The sequence below is a fragment of the Sturnira hondurensis genome, unplaced genomic scaffold, assembly GCF_014824575.4.
Source record: "Sturnira hondurensis isolate 20B ecotype Veracruz unplaced genomic scaffold, ASM1482457v3 Scaffold0024124, whole genome shotgun sequence".
Lineage (NCBI taxonomy): Eukaryota > Metazoa > Chordata > Mammalia > Chiroptera > Phyllostomidae > Sturnira > Sturnira hondurensis.
In genome coordinates this window covers 1-22,933 of record NW_028096755.1, presented here as the reverse complement: position 1 = coordinate 22,933, position 22,933 = coordinate 1, and the positions used below count along the sequence as shown (strand labels likewise).

General features: G+C 60.5%; 1 protein-coding gene and 1 pseudogene across 2 annotated transcripts; one reads left to right on the top strand and one right to left on the bottom strand.

Annotated features, from left to right (window-relative positions):
- The first annotated feature begins 269 nt into the window (after window positions 1–269).
- Window positions 270–13,230, top strand: EPN1 (epsin 1). 2 transcript variants are annotated; one of them, XM_037038061.1, is made up of 11 exons: window positions 271–533; window positions 3,222–3,547; window positions 6,653–6,902; window positions 8,529–8,653; window positions 9,022–9,096; window positions 9,566–9,649; window positions 10,345–10,648; window positions 10,890–11,000; window positions 11,134–11,220; window positions 12,312–12,569; window positions 12,675–13,230. In XM_037038061.1, the coding sequence occupies exons 2-11, from the start codon at window positions 3,320–3,322 to the stop codon at window positions 12,881–12,883; spliced, it is 1,731 nt and encodes a 576-aa protein (XP_036893956.1). In that variant the 5' UTR covers window positions 271–533; window positions 3,222–3,319; the 3' UTR covers window positions 12,884–13,230. The 2 variants fall into 2 exon arrangements, with proteins under 2 accessions (XP_036893957.1, XP_036893956.1); XM_037038062.1 differs by lacking the exon at window positions 9,022–9,096 and having other exon boundaries at window positions 270–533.
- Window positions 13,231–16,420: 3,190 nt separating this feature from the next.
- Window positions 16,421–20,368, bottom strand: LOC118981367 (patr class I histocompatibility antigen, A-2 alpha chain-like; annotated as a pseudogene).
- Between the last annotated feature and the right edge of the window lie 2,565 nt (window positions 20,369–22,933).

The following is a 22,933-nucleotide window of genomic DNA, read 5'->3' as shown; positions in this document are numbered from 1 at the left end:
GACTTCCCGGGCCGGTTTTGGGGCGTGGCCGTGGGGAGGAGGGGTCGATGGCCTGACTTTGCGCCCGCGTAGAGACTGCGTGGGGAGAAGGTGGCGGGCCTCCACACCTCGGGGCACGTCCTTCGTACCTGGAGGAGGCGGGAGGAAGTGAGGCAGCAGGCACCTGTGGACGGGACCTCGCGCGCCGGAAGTGACGCTCGTCCGGAGGCCGTGGAAGAGGCTGCTGCGCAGGCTCCCCGGGGTTGGGGCTGGGCGGGGCGCGCGTGGTTACTTCCGGTTCCGGTCCGTCGCCTCTTTCGGTTGCTTCCCGTCCGCTTGGCGGCTCCCCTTCCCCGCCCGGCTCTCCGCGCCCCTCCCGGGCGCCGGGGCGGCGGGGCCGTCGTCGTGCGGCCCTCCGTGCGTCCGCGCCTGCGCCCGAGCGTATCTCCACGGCTGCCGCCCGCGGCTCGGCGCGCGACCCGCGACACCGAGGCCGAGCGGGGACAGGGGTCTGCCCGCCATGACCCCCCGGAGCCCGGCGTGAGGGGGCTGAGGTGAGCGCGGGCCGGGTTCGGGGGTCTCTCAGCCCCCGGCCGCTTTCTCGGCTTTCGGGTCTCCGCGCCGGGTGGGCCTGCACCACCCGCGTCTCCGTCTCCAGCGTCTCTGTCAGCGCCTCTCTCTGTCAGCGCCTCTCTCTTGTCAGCGCCTCTCTCTGTCAGCGCTTCGGCCTTGCTCGTGCCATGTCGCTGTTTTTATAAAGCACTGTCCCGGTGCATTTTTTCGTGCCTGGTGGTCACGACTCACGTTTGCGTCTCGCTCTGGTCGTCCGTGTTCTCCGTTCGCCAGGTGTCTCTCCCTGTGCCCTCTTTCGTTCGCATCGCGGGTCTGTGGCCGGAGCTCAGACGCGCCCCTCCCCCAGACTCCTGAGTCTGGGGCTGAAGATCTGGGCTCTGGAACCAGGCCCGCTGCCTGCTCGCCTGGGATGTCTGCGGAGACTCCTCTTACCTCCACATCGCAGCGTCGGGGGTTACATGGGGGCGCCGTCGTCGTTGCTCTTCGTAGGGCCGCTGTGTATTTTGACGGAGGGGATGCTGGTGATGGAGGAGATACTGTCCGGCTGCGGGAAAGCGTGTGATTTACCGCTGGGAGCCCTCGTTTCTCACTGTTACAGATTCTCTGTCGCCTGGTGTTTGATATCCGTCATTTGGGTGCCCCCTGAAGAACTTTGCGTTGCCCTCCTGCTGCTATGTAATCTTTAATTTATTTTGAAAACCTTACTCTTATGCTACGCGGCAACTGTGGGATTTCCGCGACCCTGAGGAACTAGTTGTGTATTTTTCTAACGCACTTCGATGTAAACTCATGGAATTGAGGTGGTGTGTCTTCTGATGCACTCTTGTGGAAGGGTTGTGGGTGTTTTCTCTGATAACAACAGCAGCCGACGTTACCGAGTGCCTACTGTCTGTGGGGCCCGGCACCAAACACTTTATGTGCCTGTCTCATTTCATCAGCAAGTCTGCCAGGGAGGAGGATTCTCCTCCTTGGTATCCCAGCAGGTTGCTGGGAGCTGATGGCCGGGATTGGGAACCAGATTCCCTCTTCTTGCTGTTGTTAGATCCCGTTTTCCTCCTCTCATGTTTCTCAGCCCCGGGTTACTGCGTCTTTTTGTATCTTTTTTGTTTTTCTGTGCCCTGCCTCGCTGTCTGACTCTCCATGGCTCTGTACTGGTGTCTGGTAGTGTCACCGCACCTGAGTCTCTGTCCGCTTTCTCTGCCTCTCTCTCTCCCTGTCTCCCCTTCCCTTTCCTCTCCGTCTTCTCACATCACCTTCTGTTCCAGTGTGACTGGCCTGGTGCAGGTGCCACCTCTCTTCAGCCAGCCCCATCTGTCCCGGAGTACCTGGGACTTGACTCAGGTTGCCGGGGCCCTGGCAGGTGGCGGGTTGGTGAGGCTGTGGCCGGAAGTGGTCAGAGCCTGCTCTGGGGTCAGGCTGCTCCCGGCTGAGGCCTGTGTCCCTCTCTGTGCCTTAGTGTCCTCTCCGGTGAGGTGCCTGGGAATCACAGACTTGTGAGGGTTAAATGAGTTATGATGTGCCCAGCACATAGGAGCCCCGGGTGCAGAGTTAGGGCTGGGGAGTACTTGCTGGGATTGTCGTCGTTTTCCTGATTCTCACCCTTCTGGGTGACACCTTCTCACATGTCACCCTCATCTCAATGTAAAAGTACAAGTTTTGGAGCCCAGGCTGGCTTGGGGTCAAGTCTGTGCTGCCAGGCCTAGCTGGTGACCTTCGCTGACGTGTTTAATCTCCGTGGGCCGCAGGCAGCTGTGAGAACACCGAGGCCCAGAGGCCCAGCAGTGTTAAATGAGATAATGGGTGCCTGGCACACAGCGAGGACACAGCCCAGGGCTGTGCTCTTCCTTATCTCTCCTCCTGGTGCCTCCCTGCCCCCATCTCTTCACTCCCTCCTTGCCTGCTCTCTGTGTGTGTCCTTGCTTCTGCCTAGATTCTGCCCCCCCCCCCCCGAGGTGCTTCCTGCTCCCCCTGCTTCCCTTCCTTCCAGTTTATTGAATGGCTTTTCCGGGCCAGCTCTCAGATGGGAAAAGCTGTGTCCAGACCGACATGGTCTCTGCCACCATGGCCTTGGTTGGTCGGCCTTAGCCACAGAATCAGACGAATGAGTGTAGAACCACCTGGCCAAAGGTACACCTGAGGCCTCCACCCCCAAAGGAGACCTTGGTGCTTGACCTGTTCAGATCTGGGAAGCTAAGTGACGCCCTGGGGCAAGTGGGAGTGACCTGGTGACTGGGGAGAGGGAGAGCAGGGAGACCAGCTTGTGACACCACCCACGTGGGTAGCCTGCTTCCTGCTCCCTGCCCCCTGGGTTGCGCAGTGGAGCCCCATCTTACAGAGGAGAAAACTGAGGTGCGGGAGTTGTCGGCCCACTCAAGTGACTAGGCCAGGAAGTGTTGAGCTGTGTCCCCCGGGGCCACAATGTGTCACTGCTTGCTCTGCCTGGCTGAGCAGGGACCTTGAGCAGGAAGGAGCTGGGCACATTTGAGGAACCAAAATGGATGGGGTGACTAAGATGGAGGGTGACAAGCGTCAGGGCCTCCTAGGTCACTGTTAGGACCACGTCCTTCACCTGGCTGGCAGTGGGGGGTGGGGGGGCGCCCACAAGGGTAGGGGTTCAGGCAGGCAGCCCCAGGTCCTGCTTGTGTTTCCAAGGTCCTTTCTCTCCTCAGATGCAGTGACCTGCCAGCCCCTGCCCGGCCTCCCTCCTTGAGTCACTCCCTCCGACCACGCCCCAGGGGACCCTTCCCCTGCATCACCACCAGCCACCATGTCGACCTCGTCGCTCCGGCGCCAGATGAAAAACATCGTCCACAACTACTCAGAGGCTGAGATCAAGGTCCGCGAGGCCACAAGCAACGACCCCTGGGGCCCGTCCAGCTCACTCATGTCCGAGATTGCCGACCTCACCTACAACGTCGTGGCCTTCTCAGAGATCATGAGCATGATCTGGAAGCGGCTCAACGACCATGGCAAGAACTGGCGGCACGTCTACAAGGTTGGTCGATGCCTGCGGGCATAGGGCTCGGGCCGGGCTTGGGGTGGGCGCTGCAGCGGGCTGTGGCAGACCTCCCTGGTTTTCCAGAGGAGCCAGAGTTCTGCGTCTTTGTGTGACATCTCTCGGTCAGTGGAGGCTGCAAGCGCACATCTTAGGGCTTTGACCTCGACGACTGGAGCTCCCTTTGGAGGGCGGCATGCCGCAGGTGCCCACCCGGATGGCTTGCAAGCAGGTGCACAGTGTCCGTCCCTCTGTGTGGAGTCAGTCTCTGCCTTTGGGGGCAGCTGCGTCCGCTGCCTCTGGCTTCCGTCGGGGCTGTCGGTCTGCGGACGTCCAGGCAGGCGGGCAGCAGGGTGGTTCCGTGGCCCTGTGCCGCTGTCGGAGCCCAGAGCTAGGTATTGGGAAGAAGGGATTTCTCTGCTGCACGGGCTGGTCATAATTATTGTGCCCAGCTGTCACAGACGTGACTGTCACGCGTATCCTTGTGTTTGCCATTTTTGGAATTGGGAGTCTGAGTCCAAGGACATGTGTGTGTGTCATTTTGATGAATGTGGCCAAAGTGCTGCCCACAGAAGTGGCCCATTTATTCGCCCTGTTGATATTCATGCGCACGCTTACCCAGTGGCCAGACAGATTACAGGCTTTGGGTCAGGGAGCCCGCCTGCAGCCAGCACTCAGTGCCTGGGCTTCCATTTGACTGCTGCTCTGGGGGTCTGGTGTGTCCCCCGCTACCGCTTCCCACCCTTGGTAAAGAAGTGGTCAAGGGCTGGGGTGGGTGACCAGGCCCCACTCCTGGTGGTGTGGCTGTAGGCCAGTCCCTGGACCTCCCTCCAGGTGAAGATCTGACCCAGGACCCAGGGCTGTTGGCCAGCGAGTCTGGCCCAGGACTGTTGGTAGGGCCTGCTGTCGCTATTTCTTCAGTGATCGTCACTTGCGGTCCTGCTCCATGTGTGGCAGTGGGTGGGGCGGGACGGGACAGCCCTGGCCTTGCGGACGGGGCCTGGGGCGTGGGCTGGCAGGGGTGCCCTTGGTTTCTGAGAAGCGCCCAAAGCCTGAGGGTCGCATGGCTCACAGAGCAGGGCCTGAGGCCTGTGCTGTGGCCCCATCCTGCTCACCTTGACAAACCAAGATTGCGCCCACAATTTGATCAACTCGTTGTTGAGTCAGTTGTTTGGTCATTGGCAGGCGAGCTTTTGCATACAGGTGACGGAGAGGGACAGGGCCTGGGCGTCTGGAGGGACGGGTGTGTGAGGGGCGGTGAGTCCTGAGGAACCCAGGGCGGCAGGTTCTTCCTGACCAGTGCCTGGGGAGACTGTAGACACTTTCCTGTCTCCGTTCCCCAGGTGAGGACACGCAGGCACAGAGTCCTAGGCCCCCAGGATGCCATGGGGCTGTGCAGGGAACCCCAGAGCCCCTCTCGACTAGGCTCTGCCACCTGCTTCGTCCCAGGAATACGGGGCCTGGGCAGCACACTGCGGCCCAAAGGCCAAGTCCGGCCCCTGCTGCTTTTGTGAATAGAGCTTTGTGGGCGGCACCTGTGGGCATCAGGTCTGTGGAGCATGGCCTGGGAGGTGGGCTTGTGTGGTGCCTGGCCCTCACAGAAGACTCTTCAAACTTGCCCTCATCTCCTGGGGACCTGGGCACCCTTGACTGGGGAGCGTTTGGAGTTGACAGGGACTGTTGGGCTGTCTAGCTGCCTGCTTTGGAAACACATTCTTCATTTGCCATTGGCTCCTGCAGGCGTGTGCACCTGTGGTGGCCACCGCCTGGGGGAGTGGAAGGCACTGGGCCTGCCTTCTGTGGGCTGAGATTGTCCTAGAGCTTCCTTAGCAGGGACTCGTGTGGCCCAGGGCCCTGGTTCTGTCTGGGAGGTTGGTAGGTGTGCGTCCTGTAACCACATGCATCTCACCCTCGATGGGTGTGTGGCTCATTTCCGGGTTCACCATCTTTTTTACTGCGGTTCCAAAGTCTCCAAGCTCTGAAAGAGGTTTTTCGGGATTTGTTTGGCCCAGTCTAAGACAAGGTGAGGCTGCTTATCTGGAGTTGGTGGCCCCCGTCGAGTGACGGGCATGCCCTCCTCCCAGGAGCTGTGTTGCGTGGTGTGGGGCAGAGCTGGCCGGGGGTCTGCAGCCAGCCTCCCCTGTGGGTGTGGCTGTTCCTCTCCTTCCTCCTTGAACATGCAAACACCTCGAGGGCCAGTTAAAGACTAATCTCCAGTTAAAGACGTAAATACTGTGGGCACACCTTTGGGAAGCTGTGCCAGGCCCAGGTCTGGCTGGCTGAAGGTTGGGGACATGGCAGAGGCCCAGAGCAGGGCCGGCCCCTCCCTCTGCTGTTTCCTGGCAGGTTTCAGGGGGCCCCTGGAAGCCCCTGGAATCACCTGTGAATTCTAAGGCGTACCCTTCCCAAAACTGGTGGCCCTGGTCTCTCAGTCCGAAAGGGGCTGCCACCCAGACCTTGCTCCCCAGACCCGCAGGCCTCAAAATCGGGGCCTGCAAAGGCCTCGCCTGCCCCCTGCCCCCATTTAATTTTAACTTGTTGAAGATGGTCTGTTGTCAAATCAGGAAACGCAGAGGCACCAAAGGCTGACCCCGCCCCGTGCCCAGCCCGTCGGCGTGCAGTGTGCTCCGTGCACCGGGGGAGAGCACCGAGGACACACTGGAGCGGGCAGCCTGCTGCGGTCTGGGCCCGGCTCCTTTAGGCTCTCGTTGTGCCGAAGCAGCTGGCTCCGTGCCGCTGCCGGGCCCCCTCAGATCCCGTTGGGGAGATACACAGGGGTCACAGGCCATGCCATTGACCCTTTCGAAGTCTGCAGTTCAAGGGCATTAAGCTCTCCGCCGTCCCCATGGACTAGTTCCGGAAAGTTTCCATTTCCCCGGGCAGCAGCCCCGTGCCCATGGAGCCACCCCCGCGTCCCCGGGCGCCGGCCGCCACAGCTGCTGCTCTGGGGGGCTGCCCGTCTCCCATTGTGCTGCTCGGCGCCGCTCTCCCTCGGCACCGGGGCTGCAGGCGCACAGGTGGTGGCACGCGCCCGCGCGGCCCCCCCCAGGCTCTGCAGTGCCATGCCGCGTGGCGTGGGGGGAGTGACTGCGTGACCCTCCCCAGGCCATGACGCTGATGGAGTACCTCATCAAGACGGGCTCGGAGCGAGTGTCGCAGCAGTGCAAGGAGAACATGTACGCCGTGCAGACGCTGAAGGACTTCCAGTACGTGGACCGCGACGGCAAGGACCAGGGCGTGAACGTGCGTGAGAAGGCCAAGCAGCTGGTGGCCCTGCTGCGGGATGACGACCGGCTGCGGGAGGAGCGTGCCCACGCACTCAAGACCAAGGAGAAGCTGGCGCAGACGGCCACTGGTGAGGCCCCGGGGCTGCACGTCCCCTCCCTGCTGCCTCCCTGCCCTCCTCACCTGGACGCAGGCTCCTCTGGCTCACCTGCAGGTGATAGCGAGCGTCCCTGAAGGCCCAGGGTGCCCTGCCCTCAGCCTGGGCCTGGAGTGGCTGGATGGGGGTGCTCGAGGTCCCGTCTGCGAGCGGTCCAGGAGAGAACAAATGCCACCAGAGGGTGCTCCCTAAGCCCCATGGTTAGGGATGGCCCCTGGGGAGAGGGAAGGCCCCAGGGGGCTGCCCGAGGTTCACAGGGGCCCTGGTGGGGGGGGGGGGCGCGGCTGGAGGCTGCGCAGAGCCTGCCATGAAGTTTCCAGAAGCTGTTGGTGGAGATGAGTGAGCTCAGGTGGGGGCGGTGACTAGCATTTGGAGCCGGGTCACTAGGAAGTCCGCGTTGGTCACCCATGGCAAGGCCACTGGCTCTCTGTCTTGGGACCAGAGGCTACAGGGCGCCCGCCCCGCTTCCCCACAGGAGCTGGGCCCGTGGGAGGGCTCTGCCAGATCTGCCCCTGTCTGGCGCTCTGTCCGGATCTGTCCCTGTCCGGCACGCATGTGAACACGGGGACACGCCCAGGCCACAGACGGCGGTGGTCCAGGCAGAGGGACGGGGTGTGGAGAGACGTGCACGTGGCGTCCTCTCTGTAGTGGGGCAGACAGGGCCGTGCTTCCACTTTGTCCTCAGGGGGCGCTCCTCCTGCCACCAGACAGGCCCCTGTGTGAGGCAGGCTCTCTGTCCTCAGGCCTTCATCTTCGGTCCTGAAGTTTCAGTTTTTTTCTTCACGTCTCAAGATATTATTCAAACATCTTTTGATTCTTTTCTCCCTAATCACTTAAAACCTGAATGCCTTTCTTGGCTCATGGGCTGAGCTGGACCGAGCGCGGCCAAGCAGGGCCCAGCAAGTGTGGCTGGTGCCTGGTGTGGTGGCCCCAGCCCTGGGCTCTGTGTGGTGAGGCTGGGGGTGGTCCCCGACCCCAGGATGACGGGTGCAGGGCTCTGAGGTGGGGCCTTCCCGCCTGGCGCGTCTGCTTCTCCACAGGCTCAGGGCCGGGGAAGAGCAGGGTGGGTCCAGTCAGCTCTGGCCATGCCCGCCTGTGCCCCTTTCAGGTCAGCACCTTCCTCCCCCAGCTCTCCATCTTCGTTCATGACCCAGGCTGGTCACCCAGGATGGGGTTGGGGCGCGCCGGGAGGTGGGGGATGGGGTGCAGGTGTGGTGCCTCCCCTAACACCCACGGTCCTGCCAGAACTACAGGTGCCAACCAGCCCTGGACATGACGGCACTGGCCTCCCCTCACCCCAGGGGCATGCTGGGTGCTCTCCCGGCCGAGGCCCGGGAGGAAGCCCTGCGACAGGGCCCACGTGGTGCAGGAGCCCCTGCTGAGGCTTGGACTCTCCTGAATGCCCTCCCTTGTCTGCCTGGCTGTCCTTCCCTGACTTGTCCCTCCCAGTGGGGCTGGAGAGTCTCGGGCACAGTCCCCTCCCCCACACCTTCAGAACCTGGTGTCTGGGTCCCAGACATGGTCTTGCTGGAAGCATGCAGGTCGGGCTCTGGGCTCCCCGGTCTGCTCTGCATCTCACTGCCCCTCCCTCCCCCCCAGCCTCCTCGGCAGCAGTGGGCTCCGGGGCCCTACCTGAGGCTGAGCAGGCGTGGCCGCAGAGCAGTGGGGAGGAGGAGCTGCAGCTCCAGCTGGCCTTGGCCATGAGCAAGGAGGAGGCCGACCAGGTACCAGGGCCTGGAGGGCCCGGGTGGGTGTGGCCGGGTTCGACTTGGGTTTTGCCATCCCATCTCCATGCCTCGCCCTCAGCCCAGCCCCCGCCCCTCTCTCAGAGGCCCGCTCTGTCTCCCCGTCTGCCTCTGCTCGCTCTCCGGCCCTGTCGTCGCCTCTGCGCCGCGCTGTCCTGGGAATGTCCTGCCCTGCCCAGTGCTGGTCCTGTCTGTCCCAGCCTCCCCCACTCCAGGTTGGGGGCTGTCCTTCTGTCTTTGGCCTTGTCTGACCCTGGCTCTCTGTCTCCGTCTGTCTGTCTCTCTGTGTCTCTGCCCCTCCCCCCCCGTCACCCCCACCCCGTCCCCTCACATGCTCTCTCCCCCAGCCCCCATCCTGCGGCCCCGAGGACGACGTCCAGCTCCAGCTGGCCCTTAGTTTGAGCCGTGAGGAACATGACAAGGTCAGAGCAGACTCCCCGCCCCGCAGGCTCCCCGGGACTCTTCCCCGGGTCCCGCCTCCTTGAGTCTTCCAGAAGGGCCCCCACCCCACGGCCCCCGTCCCAGTTGACACATTCGCCCTGCAGCACGTGCAGCTGCAGACCTCGTATCAGCCGGATCCCAGACCCCAGGGGACAGCCACTACGTGAAGCAGCTGCCCGCCAGCCGCTCCTGCAGCAGCAAGGGCCTCCCCGTCCCCGCCCCGCAGCTTGGGCTTCCTTAGCTCCCCCAGTGCAGACCTGTGCCTCCCAGCCTGTTCCAGCAGTGTCCTCGTGCCCCAGCCTGTGACCCTGTGTCCCACCCCACCCCACACATCGTCCACATCCCATTTTAATTTTTAGCCGCCTTTGTTGGGCGCGGGGGGCGGTCTCTGGCTGTCCTCTCACTTCGACTCTGACGTCCTCCCGCTGCCTGTCTTCTCGGCCTAAACAGGAGGAGCGGATCCGCCGCGGGGATGACCTGAGGCTGCAGATGGCCATAGAGGAGAGCAAGCGGGAGACTGCGGGCCAGGAGGAGGTGAGCGTGGGGCAGGTGTCCAAGCTGGCCTCGCCCTCCAGCCTCCCTCCCTACAGCCTCGCACTGGTTGCTGTGGGCGTCTGAAGTGTCTCCACAGCAGGGCCATCCCCCTGCACGCGGCTGTGGGTCACAAGGCTGGGCCACATGCCCAGGGTGGGGGCTGGACCCCATCCCAGTGGACAGCAGCAGGTAGCTCATAGCTGGTATGGCCAAAGGGTACCCCACGAGGCTCAGCAGGAACCCCGGGGAAGATAGCCCCTGGTCCCCCCGTTGCTCCTTTTTCCTGAGGAGGGTAGGGCCTCTGGCCAGCCGGGTCCGTCCGGGATGCAGGGAAGTGGTGTGGTGGGTGCGTGTGCAGCACCGGGGAACCTGGGGCGTGCAGTGATGTGGGCTGTGTGCTGGGCTCTGGGCCAGGCATACTCAGGATGACCTGGGCTCCCGAGCCGACTTGGGGTGCCCATCAGTGGGGCTTCTTGGGGGATGTGGGGACAGCCCTGCATGGGCGTCTTTGGTGTTTGCCCTCCTTTGTTCAGGGGCTGTGGTGGGCATGGGGGAGTAGTGGAGGGGTGAGGGTGTGGGGCTGGACTTGGGGGTACCAGGAATGGGCCTGCTGGCCACGCCCTCGCCTCCCCAGGGCTCCTGCTCCCACCCCCATCCTCTCTGACTGGCTCGCCCCTCACACCCTTTCTCTGCAGTCGTCCCTGATGGATCTTGCTGATGTCTTTACGGCCCCAGCTCCTCCGACAGCCTCAGACCCTTGGGGGGGCCCAGCACCCATGGCTGCTGCCATCCCCACGGCTACCTCCACCTCGGACCCCTGGGGGGGACCCCCTGCCCCTCCGGCTGCTGATCCTTGGGGTGGTCCGGCCCCAACACCAGCCTCTGGGGACCCTTGGAGGCCTGCTGCCCCCACAGGGCCCTCCGTTGACCCGTGGGGGGGGACACAGGCCCCTGCAGCTGGAGAGGGGCCCACCCCTGACCCATGGGGGGGCTCGGATGGTGAGTGCGGCCTCGTCCGGGGGCCGGCCAGACGCAACGGTGCAGCCCTGGGGGGCTGGAGGGGGCTGGATGCCAGTGGGCGGGCAGGTCTGGCGGCCCTGGGGGAGGTGCGCACCCTGGTGGGACAGTGGGAACTTGATGAGGTCGGGGGCAGGGTCTGGGGATACGGGGGTAGTACGGGGCAGAGCCCCACCTGCCGAAGGTGGGCCCTAGGTCCTCATGTGCCTTCTTCCTCACCCAGGTGGGGTCCTGGTCGGTGGACCCCCAGCCTCTGATCCCTGGGCCCCGGCCCCAGCCTTCTCGGACCCCTGGGGGGGGTCACCTGCCAAGCCCAGCACTAATGGCACTGCAGGTACTGGGTGGGCGCTGGGTGAGGGGCAGAGTTACCAGTGAGGAGTCTGAGCCCCCGATTCCCGAGGAGGGTGGGGCGGGAGGCGGGCCCTGGGGGAGCCCAGCGTACATCCTGGCCCCCGTGTCCCCCACAGCGGTCGGGGGGTTTGACGCGGAGCCCGACGAGTTCTCTGACTTTGACCGACTGCGCACAGCGCTGCCAACCTCGGGGAGCAGCACAGGTGAGCGGCCCTCCCGTGCCCACTGCCCGCTGTGCCCGCTGCCCAGAGGGAGACCTGTGGTGCGAGTGCAGGCCTGGGTCAGGCCCAGCGCCTGGCTTTTTAAAACAGAGCTTTACTGAGGTGGAACTGGTCATCACCCCATCTTCAAAAAGAGGTTTCAGCTTCATTTTGGAATAACTTCAGATTTGGACAAGAGTTAACGCTTGTAGCAGAAGGCAGCTCCCTCCCAGAGCTTCCCCGGTGCTGGTCTCTGACCTCCCTGGCCCCCCAGAAGCTTCCCCGAGGAGTCCGGTGCCATGGTGACCACAGGGACCCTGCGCTCTTTCCTCACCTGTGCACATCTCCTCCTGGGCCCTCAGCACCTGTCTGCCCGGCAGAGGCAGCCAGGCCGTCTGGGACGGTCCGCCTTCGTTTGGGTTTGTCTGACATGGCAGGGGCTCTCATCAGAGCCTCTTACCAGGAGGTTCAGGTGTCTGTTTTCCCGAGATGTCCCCTTAGGTCCCTTTCATTTTTCTGCCTCCCACGGAAGCAGATTTTTATGGGAGCAGACACACCTGGGGCCCACGGCCCCTCGCAGGCAGCGGGGGCCCTCCTCCAGGACGCCCTTAGGACGCTGTGCAGCCTGCGGTCTGCAGGTTTCCAGGCCTTCCCTTCATGCTCACACGGGCTCTTTCCAGCCTTAGACGGGACTTTTAAAAAAGATTTTTACATACTTATTTTCAGAGAGGGGAAGGGAGGGAGAAAGGTAGAGAAACATCAATGTGTGGTTGCCTCTCACACAACCTCCACCCGGGACCTGGCCCGCAACCCAGGCATGTGCCCTGACTGGGAACCGAACTTGCGATCCTTTGGTTCGCAGGCCGGTGCTCAATCCACTGAGCCACACCAGCCAGGTCCCTTAAATAAGTAAAAAATAAACAAACTCAAACTGACATGTCACCTGCAGGACTCCCCACTTTGCGCTTCTGTGTGGGCGTGGGCGGGGAGGCTGCCGAGGACCCAGTAGTCTCCAGTGTGGAGGCCTCTCCTGGTGTCCTTCCGCCTTCGCCCTTGGGCTCCGCCCCTCCACCAAGGGCCCCTCTGTCCTCCAGGGGAGCTGCAGCTGCTGGCCGGGGAGGTGCCTGCCCGCAGCCCGGGGGCCTTCGACATGAGCGGGGTCGGGGGCTCTCTGGCCGAGGCTGTGGGGAGCCCCCCGCCCGCAGCCACCCCGACGCCCACGCCGCCCACACGGAAGACACCGGAGTCATTCCTGGGGCCCAACGCAGCCCTAGTTGACCTGGACTCGCTGGTGACCCGGCCGGGCCCCACGCTGCCAGGAGCCAAGGCCTCCAACCCCTTCCTGCCAAGCGGTGAGTGTGGCCTCCCGAGCAGCAGGGCTGCTGATCCCACCCCTGGCCCCCAGCCCCGGAGACCCTTGACAGTGCACCGAGAATCTGTCCTCTCCTTTCCTGCAGGAGCCCCGGCCACAGGCCCCTCCGTCACCAACCCCTTCCAGCCAGCACCCCCTGCGACGCTCACCCTGAACCAGCTCCGGCTCAGCCCAGGGCCCCCGGTACCGGGGGCTCCTCCGACGTACATCTCTCCTCTGGGCGGGGGTCCGGGCCTGCCCCCCATGATGCCCCCTGGACCCCCGGCCCCCAACACTAACCCCTTCCTCCTATAAGCCGGGGCGGAAAGGGGCTGGCCTGCCCGGCTCCGCTGCCTGGGACACCAGTGTTGTGAGTGCATGTGAAGCGGCCCCTGCGCCCTCCCTCCCGGGGCCACTCACACTACACCTCTTCCCGCCTCCCCACCGCCTCGCCTCCCCGAGAAACTGGACGTGGGGGTGGGGAGGGTGCCGGTCAGAGGAGGACCTCTTCCCGTGGCATTAGACAGGGAGGGGCAGCTGCACCCCGTCCCCCTCCCACTCCCGACCGGCCCTCCTCAATCAGTGTTTGAGCCCCCCCCCACTCCCTCGGTGAGTCCTCGGTGATTTTGGCAACTTCGGGAATAAATGGCAATTCTCATGGGTGTGGCTCCCAGAGTGCCCATCCGTGATGCTGCGGCCCCTTCACGCTGGGGACCCAGGGTGTGGGGGCAGCACCCCTTTCTCTGAAGCCCTCATGTCCTTCCCGATGCTTTGAGAGTGGGGGCGCTGTGTGGGTGGGGGCACCCAAACCCTGGCCAGGTGGCTGCCAGGCCGGAGCACCCCGTGGTCAGCCAGCCTTAGTTCTTGCCGGGGAGACACAGTGGGCACAGGTGAGGAGGGACGGACGGGTGCAGACCAGTGGGTTGCAGCCCCAGGGAGCAGCCGAGCCGCCCGGAGGTCTGTGCCGACCAGCGTGGGGCAGTGTGCGCCGCCCTCAGGACAGCTGTTGGGCCCCGGCCCCTGAGGGGTGGCAGCATGAGGGCGCGCTCCTGCAGGCCAGGCTGATGGGAAGGTGGTTGGGGTGGCAGGACGGAGTGGGCCAGCGCGGCACCGGGTCAGGGATGCGACCCACGACGCCAGCTGGTCCGGGGCCCAGGTGCTGGGACAGTTGTCTCCTGGGCCTGCCTGGAGGGTGGGGTCCTTGGGGAGGGGTAGGCTGGGGGTGCTTAGTGTGGGCAGGAGGTGGGGGGATGGGCCTCCACCCCCGCAGAGCTCCTGCCTGGGACCTAGCGTGGCTGGAGCGCTGTCCCGTGCCCCAGGGTTCGGCTCAGGCCCTTCACCGCGCAGAGGGGGCGCAGCCAACCAGTGCGTCGGTGTGGGGGGCAGCCAGTCACCGCCTCGCTCGCCGGTCTCTGAAGTCAATGAAGAAAGGCAGTGAAGGCGGTAAAGTGTGTGGTGCTGTGTCCTAGCGGGAGGTTCAGGGTCCGAGACTTCCCTCAGCGTCTGCCTTTGTCCCCTGTCTCTCAGTGGGGGAGGGGACGAGCAGGACCCCTGCGGCGTTGGGCTTGATTCGAATTTCGTCCTGGGCTTCTCTGCTCCAAAAGTGTCAGTCTCCTCTAGTCGCCACTTTTCCCCGTGAGCCGCACACCCGGGGCGTGGGGTCCCGCCTGTCCCTGGGTGTTGGTGGGAGGGCCGCGCCCACCTCTGTTCACTCCCGCTGTTGTATTACATGCGCCTGCTGTTTTTCTCCCCAGTAGTCTTCGTGTTCCCGCGGGTCAGATGGCAGGGCTTGGGTCCTTCGTGGGTGTTGGGAAGGGTCGTATGGGTGCGGTTCTGACCGGGGTCTGTGTGTCCAGGCCGCTGGAGAGGACAGGCGCGCACCCAGGGAGGGCCTTCCTGCAAGTGGGCCCAGCTGCAGCGCTCCGGTTCCTCGGCGTTTGGGGTCTGGGGCCAGGAGGCAGGTGCAGTCGGCGGCCAGCAGGGGTCACCAGAGGCCGCGGCCTGGCGGGGGTTCGGGACACCACCCTCGAGTTCACGCGTGCTGTAGGGCGGCCTTGCGAGCGTGTTTTCTCAGTGATGCCCAGCTGCAGGTTCTTGTCACAAATCCACTCCGACACGCACCACTCCCCTCTCAGTGGGCCTGGGCCTCGAGCCTCCTCCACCAGAAACGCTGCTTCTCTCCAGGCCCGCTGTGCTCTGCAGAGGGGCATCCGTCCCCTTCTTGGGTCCCTAGTGTCGTCGTCCTTCCCACTACGTGGGACTGGCACCCATCTGAGTCTGCAACATGCCCTTCCTGGTGCCGAGGACATACCACGGCAGGTCCCAGAACGGACGTCCCCACGCGGGTCAGCACAGCGGTGGGTGGGCTGGCGGCTCAGTTCCCTAGACAAAGCTAATTGGGACCCAGCCACATGGGACCCAGCCACACCCGTGGCCACTGAGGCAGGGCTAAGCGGGTGGCACAGAGCCTCTGTGGCCCCAAGCGCCCGACACGTTTACTGTCTGCCTCGTGAGAAGAGTTTGACAATACCAGGTACGTCTGAGTGTGTGATGGGACACGCAGGAGAGAGCCCTGCACGCCCCCACCCCCTTAGAGTTCACGGCCCCCCTGCCTACTAGGACTGTCGCCCTGGCCAGGGAGCGTCATCCCCATAGGCTAAGGTTGCTGTTTCGACTCCTGCTTGGGACACGTGCAGGAGGCAACTGATCTCTCACATTGATGTTTCTCTCCCTCTCCCTTCCTCTGTCTATAAACGATGGGAGAAAAACAGTCCTCAGATAAAGATTCAAGAAAATTAAACGGAAAAAGGAGCAAGTGAAAGTAGAAATATTTTTCTTCATTTTAGCGATATGTTGGAAGTAACAGCAGTGTGTTTATGTACGTATTTTTGTGCGTGTATGTATATGTGCCCCCGCAGGGATGGAACTGAGGCCGAAGCGTGCGGTGTGTCCCTCCGCACCGGTGCGCCCAGCTGCCGGCCTCTCATTCCCACCTCCCGGGAGGACCGCATGGCCTCAGTGGTCAGCTGGTCCTGTGCGAGGCAACACGGGAGTGGGGAAAGGGCCCTGAGCAGCAGAACACGGGGTGGGGGGTGAACACCTCCCGTGGGGGAGGGCCAGGGCTCATTCCAGCTGTTTCTCAGCCAGTGTGCCGAAGCCCCGCCCTCCCGGTCTGAGCCCCCGCCAGGGCCCCACATCCTACCACCGTCCTGTGTGGGGCTACAGCTTCTCTTCCAAAAGCAATTTGTTGTTTTCAGAGTCGGAGGGAGACGGGGGTGGGAAGAGAGAGGTGTCTATTGGTCGTCCCACTTATTCATACAGTTATTGGTTGACTTTGGCCCCTGACAAGGGGTCAAACTGCAATCTTGGAAAATTGGGATGATGCTCCAAACCTCACTAAACTTAATGAAAAGTACCACTGTAATAACGGGGTATGAGTAGAGCAGGGAAAAGCAATGGGGAAAACCGTGGGAAAGCAGTAATTGAACAACAGTAAAAAAAAAAAAAACTACCAATAAAAAACACCCAAATAATTGTATTTAAAATAAAATTTAAAAAACCAAGGATAGGTACAATATCTACAAAAACAAAGAACAAATATCCCAAAGACAGGGGCTGAAGGCCAGACCCAGCCTGAGCCCAGGCTGACAAGGCCACAGGACGCCCTCACTGAGCGAAGTCCTGGAACCACCACAAGGTGGCACTCAAGTCCCTGGGATCCCAGGTCCTGGTGGGACAAGGTTCTTCGGAAGTGGCCAGGACAAAGGAGTAACAAAGATGACCCAGACGAGGAATGATCACCTCCGAGCCCACAATGCAAAGAGCCTGACTGGGCTTCGCCCTGCTCCTCACAACCACCCCCGCCCCAACCTACAAAAGGCTCAGCACCCAGATTCTGGAAGGTTCCCAGGCTCTCAGTCATTGATGTCTTCTATCCCATTGTAGGTTCTCCTTCATTTAACCCATTGACCCTTTATGGGAAGTATCTAAAAATATAATTCATACCCAGATTCTGATTTCCAACTGGGAAACGGACATTAAAACTCAAAGGAACAGGAAGTGAGCACCCTGATGGGGATTCTGCTAGGGCAGGACAGTCCCCAGGAGAGGGGACACAGGTCCCTGTGGGGAGGGTGGTATGGGCACCAGCTCCTCACTGTGCTGATAAGAACACGGACAAGTTTTGATGCCAGTTGCAGAAACTGCAGTCAGGGATCCTTAAAGTCCCAAGGGGAGGCTGCAGTGACTGTTTTAGCACCAAGTCCTGGACAAGGCAGCTCTGTCACCCTGGAAAGTTGTCATGAACAAACTCAGAAGTGTCACACTCAGAAGAAATTCTCAGAAGTGTCACATTCTCCCACAGCCACCACATGCTCAGAATGTCCCACCTGAGAATCCCCAAACCCATTAGTGCCCCTTGTTCCAGTGCCCCCCCACTTCCTGCCCTCAGGGTCTCACCCTTAGGAGCTGTGAGAGACACATCAGAGCCCTGGGAACTGTCACTGTCTGGGGAAGACACAACAGCAGAGTTATGGGGTGGGGGAGCCCCCCTCACAGACTCCAGCCCACACTTTCCCAAGGGTCCCAAAAGTCACCTTCCCAACACCCACACTTACAGGCAGCCTGAGAGTAGCTCTTTCTGCCTCTGCCTGTGGGAAGAAAACGTTCTGTGAGAAGTCAGGGGGAAGGCTGTGTCTTGTGACCCTAAAGGAGCCCCACACTCCTGAAGCACAGGGAAGGTTCCAGAACTGTGACTGAACACACAGGGTAGGATCAGGAAATAGTACAAGTGTGGGCACTGGTCTAACTGCCAGTCTGGACGTCTGTCCTCAGCAGGCACCTTCCCCTCTGACCTCTGACACCTGGGAATCAGTCCCCATTTCTAGAATCATCAGGGGATAAATGTGTCCCTCACTTTCCCACGGGCCTCACCAAAGAGTCAGTGTTAGAAAATAGGCCCCAGGTGGACAAGCACCCGTGTGGGGACACCATGCCCATTAACCAGGCAGAGCACACTTCCACCTGGGCTTGACCCCCAGGGGGACAGGGAACCCAGCCCCACCCCTTGCTCACCTGAGCACTTCCTCCTCCACATCACAGCTCCAGCAGCCACAGCTCCAAGGACACCCAGGGCAGCAGTGATGCCCACGATAGTCATGGTGGGCTGAGGAGGGGGTTCTGAGAGGGGAAGGTGAGGGGTCAGCCTCAAGCCTGAGTCCTGACCCTGCTCAGGGACACCCTGAGGAGGGGGTGTGGGCACACCGCCCCCATTAGAAGTCGACAGAGCGTAGTCCTCACCCCATCTCAGGGTCAGGGGCTCAGGCAGCCCCTGGTGCTGCACATGGCATGTGTATCTCTGTTCCTCTCCAGGGGGCACGACCACAGCCGCCCACTTCTGGAAGGTCCCGTCCCCTGCAGGCTTGGTCTCCACAAGCTCCATGTCCTGGGTCAGGTCCTCCCCTTCACGCTGCCAGGTCAGGGTGATGTCAGCAGGGTAGAAGCCCAGGGCCCAGCATCTCAGGGTGACCTTGTGGTCACCCACAAGAGATGGGGTGGTGGGTCACGTGAGTCTTTGGAGGGTCTGAGGGGAGGGTGAGAAAATTCAGGGACTCTGCACGGTCATGGGACACTCCAGCAGTGCTTATGTGACCACCCTCAGAGTGGACAGGACAGTGAGGGTGGGGGAAGGGAGTGCACCACCCAGAGGCTCCTATTTCCTGGAAGGTTCCAGATCAGGTGAGAACCTAGGATAGGAGTGTCCAGGTCTCTAAGGGGAGACACAGACTCAGGTGGAGGCTGAATCATTCAGAAACCCTGGCCTTAGTCCTCCAGAGAGGGTCTCAGCCGCAGAACCAGGGGGAGCGTCCTGGTGCCCCAGGTGCTGCAGGGTGTGACGGAACGGAACCGCTGGGGGTGTTTCAGGGAGAGGCTGGGCCCCTTACTGTCCTTTAGAGAAAGCTGGGCCTGCGGGTGAGTCACGGAATGAGGACACCTGGGGGTTTTTTCCTTCTCCCTAGCAGGAGGGACACTCTGACACTGCCCCATTGCCCTCCTCTCCTTGTGGGAAGCCGCTCCAGCCCACAGATCCCCTCCTGGGGGAGGCCCGCGCCCTGGTACCTGCTCGGAGCAGGGTCCCCTTCCCCTTCTCCAGGAGCAGGTGGAGGCGGCACATGCACGTGTCCTCCAGAAAGACTCTCCGAACTCCGCATCAGGGACCCACACAATGTAGCTCCAGCTGACCCCCACCCTCACCCCCGCCCCCATTAGAAGTCCAGGAGCGTAGGTCCTCGTTCAGGGCAACGAAGTCGGCGCCAAGTAGGCGAACTGACAGAAACCGCAGAGGAAGCGCCCGTCCGACACCAGGACGCAGCCGGTCATTCCCTAGAAGGTGTGAGACCCTGACCCCGGCGAGCGGTCAGCACAGGCCCATGAGGGGCTTCCCGCCGATGGCCTCTGAGTAAGTCTCCACCCAGAAACTCAGAGCAGCCTGTGGGTGGCTAGGGGCGGTGTCCGGACCCGGGTGCGCCTGCTCACCGCCCTCGCTCTGGTTGTGGTGCGCGCGCAGCTGGTTCAGGTTCGCTCTGCTCCGCTGTTCGTGGCGCTCGATTTCTCGCGACTGCTCCTTCCAAAACTGTGCGCCCTCCTGCTCCGCCCACGGCCGCTCCATCCACGGCACCCGCGGCTCCAGCCTGGCACTCGCGGTGTCGCTGCCGAACTGCGAGATCCCCGTGTCGTCCACGTAGATGAGGACGATGTACTTCCCGTGGCCGGGTCCAGACACGTCGGTGGAGAAATATCTCGGGCTGTGGGGGCCTGGGGGCCGGGAGGAGGCGCTTCCTGGGACTGCAGGCGGCCTGGTCCGGGCAGGGGCACCTACAAGGGGGCGGTGGTTGAGAGGAGGGGGCGGAAGTCAGGGGTCTGGGTTCAAGCCCAGGGGGTTGCAGACGGCCGCCCTGAGTCCTGCGTGCCCGGCAGCGTCCCTTCCTGCCGCGGTCCGGCCACAGTGGGTCTAGGGGTCCCTCGAGAGGTGAGGATAGGCGTCGGCGATGGGTAACAGAGGACAACACACCTCCAAGGACAGTGAAGCTCTGTTCCGTTTATTGCAAGTACAAGCAGGTTTTTATATTTTCATTTTTGGTAGTGATTCACATTTACAGGTGCATAGCATGATCAGTTAAGCAGAAAAAAATCAATACAAAGGTACCCAGGAAAAGTACAAAAGTTCCCATAGATTCAGTTATGGTCAACAAGTGTTGTTTTGACTGGCAGAACCGTTAATCAGACAATTTGAAATAGCTCTATGTACAGAGTTTGAATGTCTTATTGTTTATTAAAGTTCTCAGAGTTTGACATGGGGCAAAAGGTAAGCTAGACGGAGCAGAGGTTAGGAAACTCATTATAAGCCTTTGTGATGTCTAACTTAGCTATCTCTCTCTCTGTCTAAAACGTTTCTTTATGTATTGTGGACTCTAACTCCTTGGTAATCGTTTCTACATGCTTAGTTTGTAGCAGCTAACCAGCTTCTCCTGTTTCTTTGTCTATCTAATTCTAATTGATATATATTCTTATTCAAGGTAAAGAAGGGGCTGTTACTCCAACAATTTTAGACATTCAGGGGCTATTTCATTAGAGGGGATTTTTCCATCCTTTCAGGCAGTTCCGTGGGGAATACTAATGTTTTCCCCTGAACTGTCCTTTCCTCTTGGGTGATTTCCACAGGAATAAGTAAGTACAGTACAATGCCTATATTCAGTAGCAAGAGTAAAATAATTAAAATAAAACAGCCAATTGCTAACCCATTTTGGATGCCACATTCTTTTCCGGGGAGACGAATTCCTTGAACTTGAGTCCTTCATGCCCGGACCTTGTCAGACAACATGGTTGGAAGAGGACATGGCACCTTCCCTCCTGCCCTGCAGAGGCCGTCCTTCCCGACTCCGCACTCACCAGCCCAGGTCTCGGGCAGGGCCAGCCCCCGGAAAGCAACAAGGGTCCCATGAGACCCCTGAGCGTTTGCTAAGAATGAGTTCCCCTAGTGGAGAAAATTTTCAAATCTACCCACAGCGAGCGCTGAATAGCCACTCCACACTTCGGACACCCAAAGCGAGTGAGAACTGGCAAAACTCATCAGTATCCAGGTCTGGGGACGCGGGGCTCTGCCCTCCTCTGCACCCGGAACTCTGAGCCCCTCCTCGTCCATGGGAAAAGGCTGTGTGAACAGGAAGAGATGGTTATGGGCGCTCCCCTGTGTTCCTCATTCCGCTGACTCTTCACTGACCTCTCAGACCTCTCAACACGTCACTGTCCTTACAATGGCTTCTTAGGAAGTGTCCTGCTCTCTGCACCCGATGTCACTTTAACTCGGTGTGACCACCTTCACCCTGCACCTGTCACCCCCTTGACACGGTGAGGACAGCTGTGTTGTGCTGACTGACCACCTCCAGATTCCCAGGAGTGATGTACAGGAAACTCCTATTGATGCTGCTGCTTTAATTTCGTTCCAGAGGGATCTCATCTGAGAGATGAGCAGGGACGTTAGTGAGTGGGATGTGCAGTAACTTCCGTGGTGGACAGAATCGATAGCGCTCATGTACTGGAAGTAAAATCTGCCCAGCGAGCTGAACTGACTGCTCTAACTCGGGTTTGTCACCTGGACGAAGATGTAGTAGCCAATTGTTACACTGATATTTTTACAGAAACAAGCCCCCTCCCCAGAGGTCTTTTTTCCCTTATGGTTTGTCTTAGGCCACACCCCCCACCCAAGAAATTTTGACTCTTAAGGTCCAGCCCATCTCCCTAGCTAGCCCACCTTTCTGAGGGGCAAAATAGCTATCAGTTCCTGTGCTTGCTGCTTTCCCCAGCCCCCAAGCTCCGCCTGTGTGGGGGGGAGGCGGGCCTGGGGCCTCTCAGCCTACACACTGTAACAATTTCCGCTGTGCACCTGGTGTAGCTCATGACTCTGGGCTGATGGGGAAGTGAGTGAGGCCTCCTCCCTTCCTCAGGGCAGTGCACAAACAAGTGCAAAACTGGTTGCACAATCATTAGATGCCATAAAGGACCCAAAACAACGGGCCATTATCAAAATTTCGGGATATTCTAATGCTGCCACCATGGAAGGAAAAGGAAGTTCATTTTGCCAACACTGCAGCTCGGTAAGCGGCATTGCACAGACAAATCCAGGCCCAAAAATGTTCCCTGAATTCTATTAAATCAATAAAGGATTATCTTTTACAGTTTCAACAAACAGCTATGGAAGGAGAAAAGAATATAACAACAAAAGGGGGGAACCTTTGACCCAGAGAGACAGAAGTGGCTTGGACCCAATCAGAACCCATCTTCCCTGTAGGGGCCCAAGGCCCTGCACTTGAACCTGCACAGGAGCCACCACCCTGGGGGCCTGGAAAGGTGATTCCATGGAATGAACACTGTCCCTGGAGACCTTCTCCTGCGGTAGCTCATGAGGAGTAGAGCAGGTGTCCTGTCTGTCCAGAGTGCAGCCCAGGCACCCACTCCCTGGGTCCCAGGACATTTCCCACTCCCTGTGGGTCCACGTGAGGTTGGCATTTTATCCAAATGTCACCGTGTCAGGGACACAAATGTACACGAGTGATGACTTGTATGATTCCTTGTATGAGTCATTGATCTATGGGAAATTCCCTGGCAATTCTTATTGTTACAGAAAACAACTCAGCCGCTTTTGGGTGTACGGAGTGGAAGTTTATTTTCCGCGTGGACCCAGAGGAGTCCGTCTCCAAGTTCTGGGCCTCGAACAGTGGGAAAGTAGTTATTTTATAGATCAAGGGAGGGCCCATCCTTGGGACCAAAAGCAGGAGACAATTTACAGAGACAGAAGGCAGAGACAGAGTTTCATTAACTCTGGTATGTAGAAGATAAGCTAAGAGAAACAAGGCGAATCACTAGGCTGTAAAAACAATCCCCTAATTGCTGTGCTGTAGAGCGAGTTACTCCCTACACACTGCGCTATATTTTAAAATAGCTACCAATTTCCCCTAACATTATAAGTGAAACTAACTCCCCATTGGGGAATTCCTCTGAGTTACACAGTGACTGAGGGACTCATTTCACTGGGCAGGTCACCAAATCTGTCTGGAACCTTTGGCCCCTTCTGCAGCACTTTCACGTACCCCTCACCCCAACCCTCTGGACTGGGGGACGCACCAATGGGACACCAAAGTTCAACTGGACAGAGCTTCAGAAGCCTTCCCTCTGCCCTGGACAGAAGCTCTCCCTCGAGTGCACCTCCACCCGAGAGCCATGCCCTTTGGTAAAGGTGAACCTTCCCCTGTGGGATTGGTCTCTGGCCCCCATCTGGATGAAGGGGCACGTGGACCAATTTTGCTGAAA